General features: G+C 43.4%; 1 protein-coding gene across 1 annotated transcript in view; it reads left to right on the top strand.

Moving 5' to 3' along the window:
* The window catches only part of DIPK1B (divergent protein kinase domain 1B), a 139,020-nt gene that overhangs the window by 44,335 nt on the left and 76,313 nt on the right, over window positions 1-18,372 (top strand). The window contains exon 2 of the mRNA XM_040324104.1: window positions 6,570-6,704. Within this exon, the coding sequence (XP_040180038.1) occupies window positions 6,570-6,704 (135 nt within the window). The remainder of the gene's footprint in view (window positions 1-6,569; window positions 6,705-18,372) is intronic.

Genomic DNA, 18,372 nt, shown 5'->3' with positions numbered 1-18,372 from the left:
GGCGGGGCCTCTCGGCCACGTCATATGGCGGCACTGTCTCCTTGTGATGTCACCGACCGCTGCTTGCTGGGGGGGGGTGTCCCTGAATGGCTGTATGGAAATGTGGTCACCCTAGTTGTAAAGGTTTTTTGTTTTTTTTCTAAATAGGTTCCTTTAAGCTCGTGCATTGTTGGTTCACTTACCTTTTCCTTTGATTTCCCTTCTAAATGTTTTTTTTCTTTGTCTGAATTTCTCACTTCCTGTTTCTCCTCAGTAAGCTTGTCCCCATCATCTAGCTGGGGGTTAGTCAGCCAGAACAGCTTTCTGAGGAGATTTAGGAAGTGAGAAATTCAGACAAAGAAAAAAAACATTTAGAAGGGAAATCGAAGGAAAAGGTAAGTGAACAATGCACTAGTTTAAATGAACCTCTTTGAAAAATAAAAAAATAACCTTTACAACCCCTTTAAGGACACCAAAGACCCTCTACTAGTTGCATTCTTCATTTGGTATTGTTAAAATTGTTTCTGTTATTTATCTGTTAATAAAATGGCTGCTGTGACTGTTTAAACCAATGTCACGCAGTTTTTGTGTCTTTATTATAAGTTCGAGGACCGAAGGTTGACAAATCCTCTAGTCGTGTTCCTGTCTCCTCAGGGGCTCTGTTTTCTATCCAGCCGTTGCTGTAGTGCACCAGGTCACCCGACTGTGTAAAATCAACTGGGAACACCAGTTCCTAAGCCCCCTAAATGTGCAGGCCAAATATAACCAGCTATGCTGTAGTACCATTCCTGTTTCTTGCATAGGGAGGGAGGTTGCCTAAGGTTTAGCCCTTTTACAGGAAGACAAAGATGTCCAAAGCCCATGTAAGGAAGTGGCAGGAATGCAGCTGCAATGGATTCCATAATTCATATTAAAGTGGAACGACCTCCAAGTACCTGAACACACATTGCTTTACCTTCCAAAATATTTTTATTCTGTTCAGCTAGTCTTGTGATTAACACATCCCCTTCCAACTGCATATCAAGGAGGGCAACATCACCATTTATTAATACGGACAAAAAATGTCCTGTATCGCCTGCCAGCTCATTGGACTGTGAATTTGGATAATCACAGAATTCTCTGTTCTCCTATTCACCCTCCTGCTTGCCACCTGAACACCTCTCCCCGCACCATACCATTCAACCTGACTGGCTCATGGTGTAGAACAGGCATATGCAATTAGCAGACCTCCAGCTGTTGCAAAACTACAAGTCCCATCATGCTTCTGACTCTGGTGTCATGCTTGTGGCTGTCAGAGTCTTGCTATGCCTCATGGGAATTGTAGTTCTGCAACAGCTGGAGGTCTGCTAATTGCATATCCCCGGTGTAGAACCTCCCATTCTGAGCCTGATTTCTACTGTTTGTGGGATTGCAGAAAATAATAAAAATATTTCAAGCAGGTATACTAATGCTATTTAAATTATATACAGTGGGGCAGATCCACAAAGATCTGCCCCGGCGCAGCGTATCTGAGATACGCTATGCCGCCGTAACTTACTTTTTTTGGTTTGAATCCTGAAAGAATTTGCGCCGTAAGTTACTGCGATGTAGTGTATCTCTCGCGGCGTAACGGTGCCTAATTCAAATCGGCGAGTAGGGGGGCGTGTTTCATTTAAATGAAGCGCGTCCCCGCGCCGAACGAACTGCGCATTCGCCATCCCTAAATTTCCCGCCGTGCATTGCGCTAAATGACATCGCAAGGACGTCATTGTTTTGACGTGGACGTAAATTACGTCCAGCCCGATTCACGAAAAAACGTACGCAAATTAATATTTTTTTTTTAAATTAGACACGGGAACGACGGCCATACTTAACATTGCGTACGCCACCAAACAGCAGCTTTAACTATACGCCGAAAAAAGCCGACTAGAGACGACGTAAAAGAATGCGACGGCCGCTTGTACGTTCGTGGATCGTCGGAAATAGCTAATTTGCATACTCGACGCGGAAAACGACGGGAGCGCCACCCAGCGGACGCCGAAGAATTGCATCTTAGATCCGAAGGCGTACGAAGACGTACTCCTGTCGGATCTAACCCAGATGCCATCGTATCTTGTTTTGAGGATTCAAAACAAAGATACGACGCGGGAAATTTGAAAGTACGCCGGCGTATCAGTAGATACGCCGGCGTACTCGCTTTGTGGATTTGCCCCAGTATTTTTAAATAATACATAACTAAACTAAAAGATAGATAGATAGATAGATAGATAGATAGATAGATAGATAGATCAGAATCAGAATCGAACACCTTGACTTGCTGACTTACAGCTAAAATTCCAGCTGTAATGATGCCTTCTATTTATCTCTCCCAATGTTAATTTGTTCCCCTTTAATCGCTGGTTCCTGCAGTTACCATGGAAACAGCATGGGCTGCCCAGGGCCTTTTCCGATAAATATACATTTTAACCTCCCATCACATAATATCTCAGCTCCGTAGAAAGCCTGCCAGGTTCACATTCAAGCGCAGAATTTTCGACCCGCTCGGGGAGAGAGATGCGCGCCGCAGACAATTTAATCACAATTCTTCATTATTTAAACGGCAGAAAATTAAACGGCTTTGCCATGACAGGCTTCTATGCAGAATATTCTGTACTCGGGAGCGTGAAGGCTCATCTGTAACGGAATGTTTTAAAAGCTGTCTTTTGATTATATTTGTTGTTGTGCATTTTAAAGCGGACCCCCAGTCTGATTGGACGATGAGACGTGGAGCTCTCAATATGACACCTTCCATTGCAATGGAAGACCAGCCAGCCCGGTGTCTGACACCTCCACAAGCCAAGTGTCTTCGTGTCCTGCTGACTGGCAGCACAATTTACACACAGTGGTAACGTCGTCTTTCCTGCTCTGCTGTGCGGTCTCACTTCAAAATACCCAGAATTCTCTCTACAACTAGAGTCGTGGATGCAGCCTATATTATATAGGAGTATTCTATGCTGTAAGCATTTGTCTTCAGTGGTAATTCTAGTAAACCTGAGCTTAGTATAATGCCCCGTGCACACGATCTGAATTCCGCTCAAGCTTGGCTTGCATACACACGGTCACACAAAAGTTCGGAACTTTCGACCGTCAAGAACGCAGTGACGTACAACACTACGACGAGCCTAGAAAATTAAGTTCAATGCTTCCAAGCATGCGTCAAATTTTTTCTGAGCATGCGTCGGAATTTTGCATGTTGGAATTGCTACAGACGATCAGATTTTCCGATAGGAATCTTTTCCATCTGAAAATTTGAGAACCAGCTCTCAATCTTTTGTTGGCGGAAATTCCGACAGCAAAAGTCCGATGGAGCATACACACAGTCGGAATTTCCGTTCAAAAGCTCACATCGGACTTTTGCTGTCGGAATTTCCAATCGTGTGTACGGGGCATTAGACAGGACCTCTTTTCCTTTAATTAGTCCTACAGAACAGAAATGTATGTAGCACTACCCCCGAAGGAGCTGCTGGTTTGTTTTGGGTGGCATGTTACCTCATGGCTCTTCCGCCGTCTAAGAGTGTATGGTGGATGTAGCATTAACGGAATGTCCACGACAGGTGTCTTTTTCTGTGCTCTTTATTATCCAGCCGGGTAAAAACAATAAAACTTTGTGGTGATAGAAGAGTTGAAGTAAAAGGAGAAATAGCAGATTCAGGCGTATCAAAAGGGAAACAGTCCTGCTTCCAACAACACTTATGCCGCGTACACACGATCGGTTCCTCTGATGAAAACAGTCTGATGGACCGTTTTCATCAGACGAAGCGATCGTGTGTGGGCCCCATCGCTTTTTTATCCATCGTGTCACTAAATCTGAAAATGTTGTGGCGCATGCAACAGGAGAATGTTGTGGGGGAGTAGGGATGGATGCAGAAAGTGATGAACAAGAAGGAGTAGGAGTGCAAGCCTTTTGCTGTTAACTCTAATAACTAATTGAGGTGCTATTCCCATGTGGTTTCTGGTGAAGTCATGTGTTTCCCCATGCGTGTGCTACCCAAACGACTGGTACTTTACCATGGCTATACATTCCTCCTGCAGCAAGTCCATGATAATATATGATCAAATAATTCCACTGACACCTCATTGCCAGTTTTTGGGGCTAAAGCCCTGTACACATGACCAGGATTCCCGGCGGTATAAAGTCCGCCCGGAATCCCGACGGGAAAACCGAGAACCTGTTCGGTAAGTTTCCCTGTGTACACATGGCCGGGTTTCCCGTCGGGAAAACTGCAGGGAGAGCTTTGGCTTTGGCCGTGAATCCTGGCCGTGTGTATGCTCCCTCGCAGTGTTTCCCCATAAGAAAACTGCTGGGTTTAAAACCAGCGGGAAAATAGAGAGCAGGTTCTCGGGTTCTCTGTCGGGAAAACTGCAAGGAAGCATACACATGGCCGTTTTTCCCAGCCAAAGGCTCTCCTGGCAGTTTTCCTGGTGGGAAAACTGGTCGTGTGTACGAGGCTTATGGATATACACACGAATATGTAACCCACCACACTGCAATTTACAGCAATTTTAGCACTGTATAGCATCATATAGACACTAAGGGGCAGATCCACATAGATTTACATCAGAGATAAGTTACGCCGCCGTACCTTACCTGGCTTTAGTTTGAATCCTCAACTATTTCGCGCCGTAAGTTACGGCGGTGTAGTGTATTTCTGGCGGCGGAATTCAAATCGGCGATTAGGGGGCGGGTTTCATTTAAATGAAGCGCGTCCCCGCGCCGAATGAACTGCGCATGCATCGTCCCGAAATTTCCCGCTGTGCATTGTGCTAAATGACGTCGCTAGGATGTCATTTTTTTAACTTAGACGTGAGTTATGTCCATCCCTATTCACGGACGACTTACGCAAAAAATCTCTATACGCCGCAAAATACCAGCTTTAACTATACGCCGGATCGTGGATCGTCATAAATCGCTAATTTGCATACCCGACGCGGAAAACGAAGCAAACTCCACCCAGCGGACGCCGAAGTATTGCATCTAAGATCCGAAGGCGTACGAAGCCGTACGCCTGTCGGATCTTACCCAGATGCCGTCGTATCTTGAGGATTCAAACTAAAGATACTGTCATGTTACATGATATTATTTTTATTATGTACTGTCTCTTTAATGTCTATCTAGTTTGTCTCTTGTGGCATTCCGTAGTTTCCATGCTGCTCAGTCTCCTCCCCCTCTTTTTCTGTATCAGTCATTTTAATGCTGTAATTCATGTGACCTGTGTGTATCTTCTACCTGCATGGAAGAATCGTTCTTTTACCTGTTGTAACTTGCATTCTACGGATCATACGACGAATAAACATCGCCAGATCTTCTTTCATGTGAGTTGTGACTGAGTAAGCTATCTGGAAAGGTGATTTGGTATGGATAATCTCTTCAGGGCAATGAGCTCCATGTGCTACTGAAAACCACATTCATAGCCTTTGCAGCCGATTCAGAATAGATACCACACGGTAATTTGAAAGTACGCCGGTGTATCAGTAGATACGCCGGCGTACTTGCTCTGTGGATCTGCCCCTAAATCTTCCTACACAGACTGTCAGCTCTCCCTGAACTTTTCCAAAACACACTGACAAATGGGTGCGGAGAACCCACCTTTCTAGTGGGGGGCTGGCCCATAAAGCCCTGATTATTGGATATTCTAAGCCAGCTGACCAAAGATCAAAGGCCTGGCAGTGCACTATGGTGACAAAGAATTTGGTCCAACAAATTTCACCATAAATTCACCGGGACCACAAACCTCGAACATACATGTTTACCTCGAACCTCATCCCTACTAACTACATACTGGATGTGTCTTATTTGTGACCACTGTGGATTGCATTTGCCTATTACTATTGTTTTTTTACCTTTCTTTGCTTAACAGACCGGCATGAAATCTATTCCTTGTCAGGGTTTTACCCATCTGCTACAAGACTACTATTGCTCCCTGCAGTTATGCGTCACTCCAGATAATTCTCAGCATGAAACATATCTTCCATGACTGGTGACCTTCGGACTGCGATCCGAGAGCGCAAATTGATGGCTATTTTCATCCCAGCATGATATTCACACTCCCAGCTCAGCCCTGCTGCCCCATGCTGCCACTGTGGTGGTTGGCTTTCCAGTATATGAAGAAAAAAAAACGTATTCCTCAACAGACCAAAACAGGTAGAATAGGAAAAGGCTGACTTCATTCAAAAAGGGTCACTAGTACCAGTATGTAAAAGTTCCAAAACAGAAATGAGATATTCAACATTGATATATTTTCATTCTGCCAGCCATTGTTATGTATAAATTGCCATTTTAGTCTGCAGGAGGCTTACAAGTGAGAATTGGCTGAATGTCTCTATTGTAGAGGAAGTCAGCTGTGCTCGGGAAAATATTGCTTTGCTTATTGCAATTTTATGGTAAATATTTTTACTTCTGCTGAGTTGCTGAAGGTTTTATCGATGCATTGTATGAATAGTATTTCTTGCTAATCTTCTTCTTCTTCTTCTTGCTTTTTATTATTATTATTTTTAATTATTTCCTTTTATGAAGCAGAAACATATTTCTATAATATATGCTCTGTTTTGACCCTGTCATTCTCTCTTCACAGTCTCGCCTCCCTGGCATCAAAGTGAAGTACCTCTTCCTGGCATGGCTGGGTATTTTTGTGGGCAGCTGGGTGGTCTACATGCACTATTCCTCATACTCAGAGCTCTGCAGAGGGCATGCATGCCGCATGATCATTGTAAGTACCTGGTTTATAAATTAGAATTACCTTTACAATTTACTGTTTTAAGCTGGCCATACACCTATAGATTATCTGCAGATTTGCTATGGTTAGATGGAAAAAGTGGAACACATTCCTCTATCTACGCTTCACTGTGTGGATGGAGGAATCTCCCACTGGGCCAAGCTTCCATATCTTGCTAGTCGGCCCCGCTGGCTCTCACAATACCTGAACATTCTGATTGGGTGCAGGCATTGTTTAGGTTGTGAGCCAGCGGGGCCGACTAGCAAGATACTGAAGCTTGGCCCAGTGGGAGATTCCTCCATCCGCACAGTTTGGCGTACATGGAGAAATCTGTGGCACTTTTTCCAGAGGAATGGAGGAGCTCAGCTATGAGAAAAGATTAGAGGAACTGAATTTATTCACTCTTGAGAAGAGGAGAATAAGGAGGGATATGATCAACATGTACAAATATATAAGGGGTCCATTTAGTGAACTTGGTGTTGAGTTATTCACTTTACGGTCAACACAGAAGACAAGGGGGCACTCTTTACGTCTAGAGGAAAAGAGATTTCATCTCCAAATACGGAAAGGTTTCTTCACAGTAAGAGCTGTGAAAATGTGGAACAGACTCCCTCCAGACGTGGTTCTGGCCAGCTCAGTAGATTGCTTTGATCCAGGGTAAATCCGATTGCCTCTCGGGGGATCAGGAAGGAATTTTTCCCCCTGCTGTTGCAAATTGGATCATGCTCTGCTGGGGTTTTTTGCCTTCCTCTGGATCAACTGTGGATATTGAGTTGGGTGTATGGGATTGTATTGTGTTTTTTATTTTGTTTGTTTATTTATTTATTTTGTTTTTATTTATTTATTTTTTGTGGTTGAACTAGATGGACTTGTGTCTTTTTTCAACCTGACTAACTATGTAACTATGTAACTTTTTTTATCTAACCATAGAAAATCTGCAGATGATCCATAGGTGTTGGGCCAGCTTTACATTTTTAAAATGTGTTTGCTCTTGTTGAAAGTTAACAATGAAGGTTCATATGGATCTGCCCCCACTCTAATGGGGGGGGGGGGCAGGGGCAAAATGCTCTGCTGTCCTTGCGACACGTTTCATTGCTGCTGCTTACTTAATAGGAGGAGGTCATCCAGAGATGAAATGTGCCAGGGGGACATCAGAGCATTCTTGTGGCTACTTGGCTCTCTCCCCCCACTCCCTATTGCAAACAAGGGTCCTTGGACATGATTCTTTTATCTATATTTTGCTTGACAGAAGGGGCATGGAGCTTTTATTGCTATGGCATTAACAGTGATGGATAAAGTACTAATAACCTTGGCATTTGGATTTGAGCATATAGCCATATAGCAGTGCAAGAATATATTATAATGGGGCAGATACACAAAGTGAGTACGCCGGCGTATCTACTGATACGCCGGCGTACTTTCAAATTTCCCGCGTCGTATCTTTGTTTTGAATCATCAAAACAAGATACGATGGCATCTGGGTTAGATCCGTACGCCTTCGGGTCTAAGATGCAATTCTTCGGCGTCCGCTGGGTGGCGTTCCCGTCGTTTTCCGCGTTGAGTATGCAAATTAGCTATTTCCAACGATCCACGAACGTACGAGCGGCCGTCGCATTCTTTTACGTTATCTCTAGTCGGCTTTTTTCGGCGTATAGTTAAAGCTGCTTTTTGGTGGCGTACTCAATGTTAAGTATGGCCATTGTTCCCGCGTATCATTTAAAAAAAAAAAATTTGTTTGCGTAAGTCGTCTGTGAATCGGGCTGGACGTAATTTACGTCCACGTCAAAACAATGACGTCCTTGCGACATCATTTAGCGCAATGCACAGCGGGAAATTTAGGGACGACGCATGCGCAGTTTGTTCGGCGCGGGGACGCGCTTCATTTAAATGAAACACGCCCCCCTACTCGCCGATTTGAATTAGGCGCTGTTACGCCGCAAGAGATACACTACGCCGCCGTAACTTATGGCGCAAATTTTTCCAGGATTCAAACCAAAAAAAGTAAGATTTACGGCGGCGTAGCGGCGCCGGGGCAGATCTTTGTGGATCTGCCCCTAATGGATTTATAAATGCATACAAGATGGCACCTTTATGTATGAACTTTGGTTACGTTAAAAATACACTTGTGGTGTCCTTTTGGGATATTCAAATGTAAAATATATACAGCCATTATGTTCTATTTATTATTGGGATTGCTCCATATAGCCTCATCGGAGACCTTATCTATTGATGATATCAGAGCATCTTCATTTGCATGGATTTATACATAGTTGAGATTTTTTATCCATGGAGGGGTACCACATTCATCAAGTTATAGTAAAGTGGAATGTGATATGGCTAATATGCACTATACAGTATAATGAAATATTGTTCACTTACAATTGTTGGATTTATGCTCCATTTTTTCCAGCTACTCTGCCTTAATGGTACCCGGCAGGCCAGGGCTGTAGATATATATATTTTTTTCCTGGAGGGTGTTCAGCTCTTTCAAACAGCAAGAATGACATAAAATAATACCTCTTGCGTTTGCTCAGTAAGGTTGGCTTTTGGGGTGTTTTCTGAAAGTCTCGTGCCATAGAAAAATATTGCCGCCCCCGCAAATATTGGGCGTGGTTCTCATTGCACTGAATATTGGCCATGGCTTATAGGGTCACAGAGTTCAGGGGTCATTAGTAAGTGAGGCAGAGGATAGATTTTGCCTAACAGTGGGAGGGGCTTAAAGGGAGATGAATAAACAGAATCTGTGCCTAGTCACTACATACTTTGCACACATATACCACAAAACTTAAACCTACAAAATACTCCTACTTCACAAGTGACAATCTCAGGGATACCTTGAAACCTCAGAACGAAGGACAACTAAAAAAAAAAAAAGATTAACATTTCCATACGTCATCCATATGTCTTTCTGCACACAGACACACACGTGATCACTTTGCCGACCTTAAGGAAGACTCCTTACATCATGAATCCCCACCAGAGTTCCCCCTTACATCAGAGTCCTCAGAGTCACCCTCTTAGTCAGGATCCCCAAAATCACCCCCCCTTACATCAGGATCCCTAAAGTCGCCTCCTTAGCATTAAATCAAGGTCTCCATAAGCCCCTTACCCCGCTTGTAGCATAGTCCACTCTGGTTCTTAGTTCAGCCCGCTGCAAAAGTGAAAGCTGGAAGGCAGGGCACTGGGAGAAGGTCTGTAGGAGGAATTATTGTTCTTCTTACTGTAGCTGGGGGTGAAGCAAGCACTCGGTTGGAAACTAGGATACTGGGCGGTCCTAGCAACCAAATACTAGAACTAACGGGCAGGTGGGATTGCAGAGGCAGTCAAAGTAAATGTAATTTATCTTCAAATGGAGGTGCTATGGGTGAGCAAATAAACAACCCATGCACAGGGCTTTTTTTTCTAAATGAATAGGTGTAGGGACTCAACTATGCCCCCACTACACCACTGCCTAACAGTGTGAAGGTCTTAATGAGGCATTGTTATATATCAGGACCCAGAAGTGCACTATGTACAAAGTGCATAGATCAGGAGTGCGCTATGTACAGAGTGCATAAATCAGCAGTGCACTATGTACAGAGTGCAGGGTCAGGAGTATGTTATCTACAGAGTGCATAGATCAGGAGTGTGAGTGTTATGTACAGTGTGCATAGATCAGGGGTGTGCTATGTACAGAGTACAGGGTCAGGAGTATGTTATCTACGTACAGAGTGCATAGATTAGGAGTGCACTATGTACAAAGTGCATAGATCAGGAGTGCGCTATGTACAGAGTGCATAGATCAGGAGTGTGTTATCTACAGAGTGCAGGGTTCAGGAATGCATATCTCACAGGTTGAGTTGATCAGTTCAGTCCACAGCCAGCTGAAATTTGTAGAAAATTGCTCCCAATGAATGGCCAGTCTGAGCTGCCTTCTCAGAGAGGGTTGTGTGCCCAATGCTGGCCCCATTCAGATGTAAATGCTCTTAGCAAGTGGTTCTTTGAAACTGTTTAGGTGCTTAAAAATGGGGCAGATAAAAGCTTCTCGCCATTGTGTCCCTGGAACACTTTTTTTTTTTAACACTGGCTGTTTTTCCTTCAATTTTATATTTACTTCCAGCCAGTGTGGTGTTTTAAAAGCATTTTCTCCCAGTCCTTGAGAAGTCTATTGGAGTAGCGCATTTTATCTCGTCTTTATCAACTTGACACAGTTATGAGTGTCCGGCTTCTACTACCCAGCAATCAACAACACTCAGTCTTATCGAGAGCTTTTGGGCTCAGTGAAATTAAACAGAATCTTATATCAAAAGGAATCTGCAGAGAAATAATTTCATCGCGTCTTGTGTGTGGCTAAAAGTAAGTCATTCCGTCTTTGGTTAAAAGTGTTTTTTCAGCAGTGGCTGCTGTTGTGAGGATTAAGCAACTGCTGAGAGAAAAAATAAATAAAAATTTCTAAGAATTTAAAGTGTAGCTCCAGGCAATCAGTGAGTAGGTGCACAGATATTGCTATCCACCAAACTCTGCAGCTGTGCTAAAGTTTGGCAGAATGTACTGTACTCTGTTGCAGCAGGATTCTGCCAGCCTCTGTAGATTGCTTTCTCTGTGTGATAGACTACAGGGAGTATATTGTTGCTGGAATTGGGGATAGCAGTCTTCCGCATTTGCACAGCTCAGTGACTGGTGCTACTGGATTACCAGCAATAAATTGTTTTTAAGCAGCGGGTTGCCTGGAGAAGTGGGTAGGTAGTGTATGCTAGATGCATTTCAAAGCTTTGTGTTCAGTCCCGACTGGGACGTCACTTTAGCAGACAACGTCCTGGCACTAAGAACACAATTTAGAAAGTTATAGATTCAGCACAAAGTCAAAGTGAAAAGGTTTCATTGTACTGAAGTACAGTTCTTGAACAGTTGCAAATGGATATAAGGAATTTCCCAGCTCAGAAGATCAACACAGCATTGGGGTTGATTTACTAATCAGCTTCTAACTTCAGCTTGTTCAATTAACCTCCCTGGCGGTATGATTCTGTCTGGAATTACCTACCAAAAGCGGTACAATTATTTTGCAAGGAAATTTGGCTTTTTTTACTGTAGGCCTGTAATTTTTAGGAATTACTCACTTAAATCTGACCAAACCAGAGTCTAATAGGCATCCCGGGTATGATTTTTTTTTAAAAACAAAATTATAAATTATAATATAATAAATAACTATAAATAATTATAACAAATAATAATATAATTATAATAAAAATTATTCAATAATGTAATCAACTCAAAATCACTGAAATTTGCTCAGTTGCAGAATTGTCGCTGTCATTACTTTTATTTTTTTATGACGAATTTCCCCACAAATCGCTATCGCACAATTCTGCAAGTGATTATAATTTATTATCGCTGTTTTCTAGCTGCTCTAAAACCATTTTTGACATAAAGGGACACTTTTGGACAATCTACAGTTTTCAGGCAGAAAGAATTGTTTTTATTATATAAAATGGCATGTAGGGCACTGGGCAGACCACTAGGGACAAGGGGGGGTGTGTATTTTTTACATATAGTACTGTAATCTATAAGATTACAATATACTGTGTGTATTGTGTTTATTTACTTTTTTGAATTTGGCGCCCTTCTCCGCCCCCGTGCGTCGTAACGTCGCAGGGAACGGAGATCGGCGGCACACGGGCACTGTGAATCGAGCGAGGAGGTCCCGCTCGATCACACAGCGGGGAGACATCGCAGGATCCAGGGACAAGGTGAGTAACTTGCCTGTGGATGCTGCGAAAGGTAAGCCGCGCCGCTGCACACTCTGCACATCCACCCCGAGCGTGACTCGGGGAAACCGATCGCAGCATGGAAAACCCACCCCGAGTCACGCTCGGGGATACCGCCAGGGAGGTTAGGAGTTGACAAAAAAATCTGCAAGCTGATTGGTTTCTAGGCAGAGCTGCACCAGATTTTGCACCCTCCAGTTTTAGTAAATTAACCCCAACACAATCTCAAGGCAGCAGATCACCCCACATATCTTTTCCCCCAAAAGCTTGTGAACAGACTCACCCGTTATCCAGCTGTATACTGTACTTACTAAATTGTGCTTACTGGGAATAGGAGGTCTAGACAAGCAAAATTAGGGCTGTGGAAATTAACTATTAATTTATCGATTAATCTTTAATTTTTTTGATCGATCAAAATTCTTTTGATTGGTACTCACCTCTACACCGGCTTCCGGGTCTTTAGGGAGTTCCATTGGAGATCCGTTGACGTCACAGACACCGGCAGGGCTTTCCGTGTCCATCTGAAGGGCTCCTTTGCTGTGCCTTCATATCTGCATGCCGGCGGGACCTTACTATCTGCCACACACACGGCTGTTACACTTCCCTCTATCACCCTGGGATTCTACAACCATCCACTGGGAGTTGTGATAGTTCCCTTAATGAGACATCTACATGCTGATGGACTGATGTTAACACCTTCTCATCTGGATTCAGCAGTGGCATCGTTGTACCCATTTTTATACCAGTATCATACTTGGCTACATGTTTTTATCACTGCTTTTGGTACCGTTTGGTACTACTCGCACCATTTTTACAGTTTATGTAGCTACATCGATTTTATCTCCAGTGCAATATTTATTTTGTTACCTACTTGAAGACTATAAAAGTTTTAATGCTATTCCCATCGAGCGCTGCCTTTGTGTGTTTTTTGTATCCTGCTATCCATTTTCCAGGGGTTGGGAGCTGCACTGGGAATTAGCCTGCAAGGAGATCAGCTAACAGTAGTTGGATCTGTATGTGCGTTATAATTAATCGAAATTAGTCGATTAAACGATTAAAACAAAAATCGATTAATCGAACACAAAAATTTTAATCAGTAACAGCCCTAAAAAAAAAATTTATAAAAAATTAAGTTTCACAATACAACAAAAGCTTTCACAGCTCTGCTGCTGCACGAGTTGTACTGTCAGCCAGCTGTGGTGAAGAGTGAAGCACTTACACATAAATGATGATGATGTCAGGGCCTGAACTGATTTACCATCTGCTTCATAGCAAGATACATGCAACTACCTGTCCTGTTTGTCAGCCCTGGTTCACATTGATGCTACTTTGAAATCGCGCTACTTCGCTTGAAGTAGCGCAATTTCAAAGTAGCAAGGTCAGTGCGATTTCAGGTGCTACTTGATAGACATCTGTGTGGCTTCATGCATAGATGTCTATTGCAGTCGCACCTGAAATCGGCAAAAGTAGTGCAGGAACTACTTTTGAAAATCGGTGCGGCGCCGCAAAATCGGTGTCGCTCCGATTGGAACAGTGCCATTGCCTCCAATAGGCTGCGACTTGTCATGCAATTTTATCTCTCAAATCGCATGATAAATTGCTCCAATGTGAACCTAAGCTCAAATAGATTTTCTGTGCCTGATGTCCCACATCCCAGTCCTAACAGCTTGACCTGACAAGTTCACCTTAAAGTGATCTCATTTGTTTAACAATTTTATATACAATCATATTGTCGATAGATTAAGGCCGGATTTACATATGTGCGAATTAGATGTGGTTTTTTTTCCGCATCCAATTAGCATGACATGCGAGTTTGCCTGGCACGCAATGGACCCGATTCACACATGTCCGGGGCAGCTGCGCATTCCAAAAGGGTCCTGTGCGTCTTTGGGTCCGGTTCAGGTTCGAATTCAGGCACAAATTTGGACCTGAATCGCACCTGAACCAGTGAACAGGGACACACTGGTCCCCATGCTGGAAACCGCGGGCGCAAATATGTTAACCCTGCCTTACTGACCAATCTGAAATGCGATCAGAAGATAGAAAAGATTGTTTAATGCGCCAGGTTCACACCTATGCGTGTGGCTGCGGGTATCGCAGTGATTCCTGCAACCACCCACATTAAAAATGCACTGCTGTGAGAAAACACACGTTTGCACCTAAACTTACCAGAACGCATGTGGATGCACTGCAAACAAATGTGAATGCAACTCTGTAAAAAAAAAAAATCCTAAGTAATTCCTAAAAATAACAAATGAATGTTACCACGCTTGCTGAACTGCACACTGAAAGCGAGGATTGTGGTAAACGAGCCCTAAAACTGCCCCTGCAGGTAGAAAAATGCTCCACTGTTGCAAATTCATCTTACTTCCTCCATGCTTTTTTATTTTTTTAGTCTGCTCTTTTGGCTGGTTGTTATTCTGCTGCTGGATGGATGAACGGGGAGGAGGGTCTCTTTCTGTTCTTTCCCTCCACTGCAATTTTTCTTAGCCGGCTCCCCAGCGCCGAGCAGACAAATGTCATAACCCGTTCATTACGCAGGTCCATCAATAAAACATGGATCCGCTCTCTTGACATCTGTTACATAATGCAGGCCCCTTCTCTGATGTTCTGCACACCTCCGATAGACTGAGGTCGCTGGGAAGATCTTCACTGATGTCATATTAAAAAAGAAAATTCAAAAAATCATTTATGCTGTTGTCTGCGGCAGACAGTTTTGCTGCAACACATTAAAATGCTTACAACAAATCTATGATGTCTTTATAGATCTACAGATCAATATGTTAAAATCAAGTGGACCTTACCTGGTCGGACCATGCCCCCATTGTCTTTAAATAAGCCCTCTTAGATATTCCACTTTCCATATCCCTGACATTGAAACTTAAAGTGGTTGTAAAGTTAGAAGGTTTTTTTATGCCTTCTAAAAAACCTTCTGTGTGCAGCAGCCCCCCAAATACTTACCTGAGTCCCATCTCTCTCCAGCGATGTCCACGAGTGCCTTAGCCATCCAAGACTCTCCTCCTGAGTTGGCTGAGACACAGCAGCGGTGCCATTGGCCCCTGCTGCTGTCAATCAAAGTCAGTTAGCCAATCAGGAGAGAGAGGGGTGAGGCCGAACGGGGGCTCTGTGTCTGAATGGACACAGGGAGCTGTGACTTGGCTTGGGTGCCCCCAGAGCAAGCTGCTTGCTGTGGGGGCACTCAACAGGAGGGAGGGGCCAGGAGCACTGAAGAGGGACCGGAGAAGAGGAGGATCCAGGCTACTCTACTCTGTGCAAAAACACAAGTATAACATGTTTGTTATTTTTCACTTTAATGAGAGTCTACTGCAAGATCCAGAGATTTTGGTTGACGTGGTCAAGGAACATGGGTATTATTTTCAAACAAACTACCCCTCGCTCTAACCCCAGAATGATTTGGGTGGCCCACAAAGCGGTCATATGCGAAATCCTGATTAAACATGGTGCAGGAATTAAATGTGAGAGGCAAGTGAACTTAATGACTCTTCTCGCCGGTATTCACAAATTGTAATGTTGTCGTAAGCATGCCCCGTCTCTGATTATTGAAAGAAGGCTTTTGAGTCTTCGTAAACAGGCTGGAGACTATTTTATGAATCCAGAAACAAATGTGGTCGACTCTTGGCTAGATCTCCCGCAATTGGTCCATCTTGACCAAGTTGGGTTCATCCTGACTCATGAGGCCTGGGACAATACCATCAAAGTCCTAAACCTGATCCATGCTGCAAACCAGACTCATGTTCCGTGTGTGTTCCTGGGAGCCATCGCAGAGAAAGCCTTTGAACTAGCAGTTTATGTTCTCGATCTTGCTTTACATTGGGCTTGGAGACCATATGCTCAAATGGATTTCGAGTGTCTACTCTTCACCAACTGAACTGGTAAAGGACCCCTTTTCCATTACTAATGGAACCAGACAAGGGTGTGCTTTATCGCCTTGCACTTTTCCTTGCACTAACATTAGAGCCATTCCTTTGCAGGATCTGCTGAACCCCAACAATATGGACCTTCATATTGGAGATTCTCAGCAAAAAGTGTCGGCTTATGCTAATGACTTGCTCTTTTCCTTGACTATTCCTTTAATTTCTCTTCCTAATCTCCTTTAGGAATTCGATCTTTATGGGGCACTGTCTAACCTATAATTTTCACTCAATCAGAAGAGATGGGGATGGAGATACCGCAGTCACTGCTCCAGAATCTAAGGTCCCGTACACACGACCGAGTTTCTCGGCACAATTCAGCCAGAAACTCGATCGGAGCCATATTCTGCCAAGAAACCCGGTCGTGTGTACACTTTTGGCCGAGGAAGCCGACGAGGAACTCGTCAAGCCAAATAGAGAACATGTTCTCTATTTCCTCGTTAGTCAATGGGGAAACTTGGCTCGCCGAGATCCTCAGCGGCTTCACAAGGAACTCGACGAGCAAAACGATGTGTTTTGCCCGTCGAGTTCCTCGGACGTGTGTACGGGGCCTAAGACTCCGTTTCAAATTTAAATGGATGGATTTGACTTTAAAAAATTTTAGGTACTTATGTCCCTGCATGTTTATCTGGCACTTTTAATCTCAATTTTCCCTGACTCTTGTGTAGGGCGTATACCTTACTGGAGTCATGGCACCACTGATTACGTTATCCTGCATTCTTCGTACTTCATGTCTCAAACATGTCGGCCAAAACCTACAAAAAATCTGTATTATGGCATCTCCTGAACACCACCAAGTCATTCATTCCTCTTACCTGGAAAAATTCACAGCTGCTGTCTATTGGGCTTCGGCCCAATAAAATTGAAGAGCTAAATCAGATGGAAGATCTGGTGGTTTCTGCTAAACATAGAAAGGAAGCATACACAATAACCTGGACTTTGTGGAGCGTGTTTGTCTACTCTGAGGAGGGTAAATAAAGCCCTTTTTGACCTGAGTCCCGATGGTTATGGATGGTCCCCCCCTGACAGGTTGACCTTCACCCCTCCCCTAACCCAATTCCCATTACTCCCCCCCCCCCCCATCTTCAATTCCTTCCTCTTTTCTAAAAAATACAAAACTCAAGCAGTCCTCTTTCTGTCATGGATGAATATTTTAATTGCCCCCACTGCAATAATTTTATTGTTCCTTTTGATTAGGGTCCAATTCCGGTCTATAGACCTTCATGTTGTTTTAGAGCTTATTCTCACCCGTTTGTGATCTGGACCTACCTTTGGAAATATTATTGAGAGCTCTACTTCATTTGGTCTACTCATGTTATTGATCCTGATTCACTATACTGTTCGGCAGTCATGACTATCAGAAGTTTACAGATGTATTTTCCATCTGATGCAGCACTTCATTTGTTTCTTATTGTATGGATATACTGGAAACTGCTTTTGAAAGCATTAGTAAACCACTGCAGAATAAGAATAAAAAATACCAGTAAGACAATGGCATAATGTGCTAGTATGAAATACTTACCTTAGAATAAAGCACTGTGCCCGGTCACCGCTGAGAGGGCTGACATCTTCCCTTGGACTGTCTTCCAGGTTTGCTGTGCGCTGTGAGTGGCCGGAGCCGCAATTACGTCACTCCTGTGCATGCGTGCGGGAGCCTTATTATAGGCTTACCTGTAGGTAAAAATTACTACCGCTTTAATAAGTAAAGAATTTGAAAAAAATAAATAAATGGGCCTGTACTGAAGTTTTACCTTGAAACTATGTTGACAGACTTGATAAGGGGTCTCTTATCCATGTTTCTTTGGCCAACACCGGCACAATTTATCCATACCGTTATAATTGATACAATAATATACACTCTATTGTAACCTATAGTATATAACTATTGCATCTATGTATTCATTGTATTTGTATGTCCCTATAATTAGCTAATATATAAGAGTATGCTAGGCCTAATGCTATAATGTTAGCTAAGAAGACACATTT

Source organism: Rana temporaria, chromosome 9 (assembly GCF_905171775.1).
Source record: "Rana temporaria chromosome 9, aRanTem1.1, whole genome shotgun sequence".
NCBI classification, from domain to species: Eukaryota; Metazoa; Chordata; class Amphibia; order Anura; family Ranidae; genus Rana; species Rana temporaria.
The sequence above is the reverse complement of the archived record's forward strand: the minus strand, read 5'-3'. Positions and strand labels throughout refer to the sequence as shown.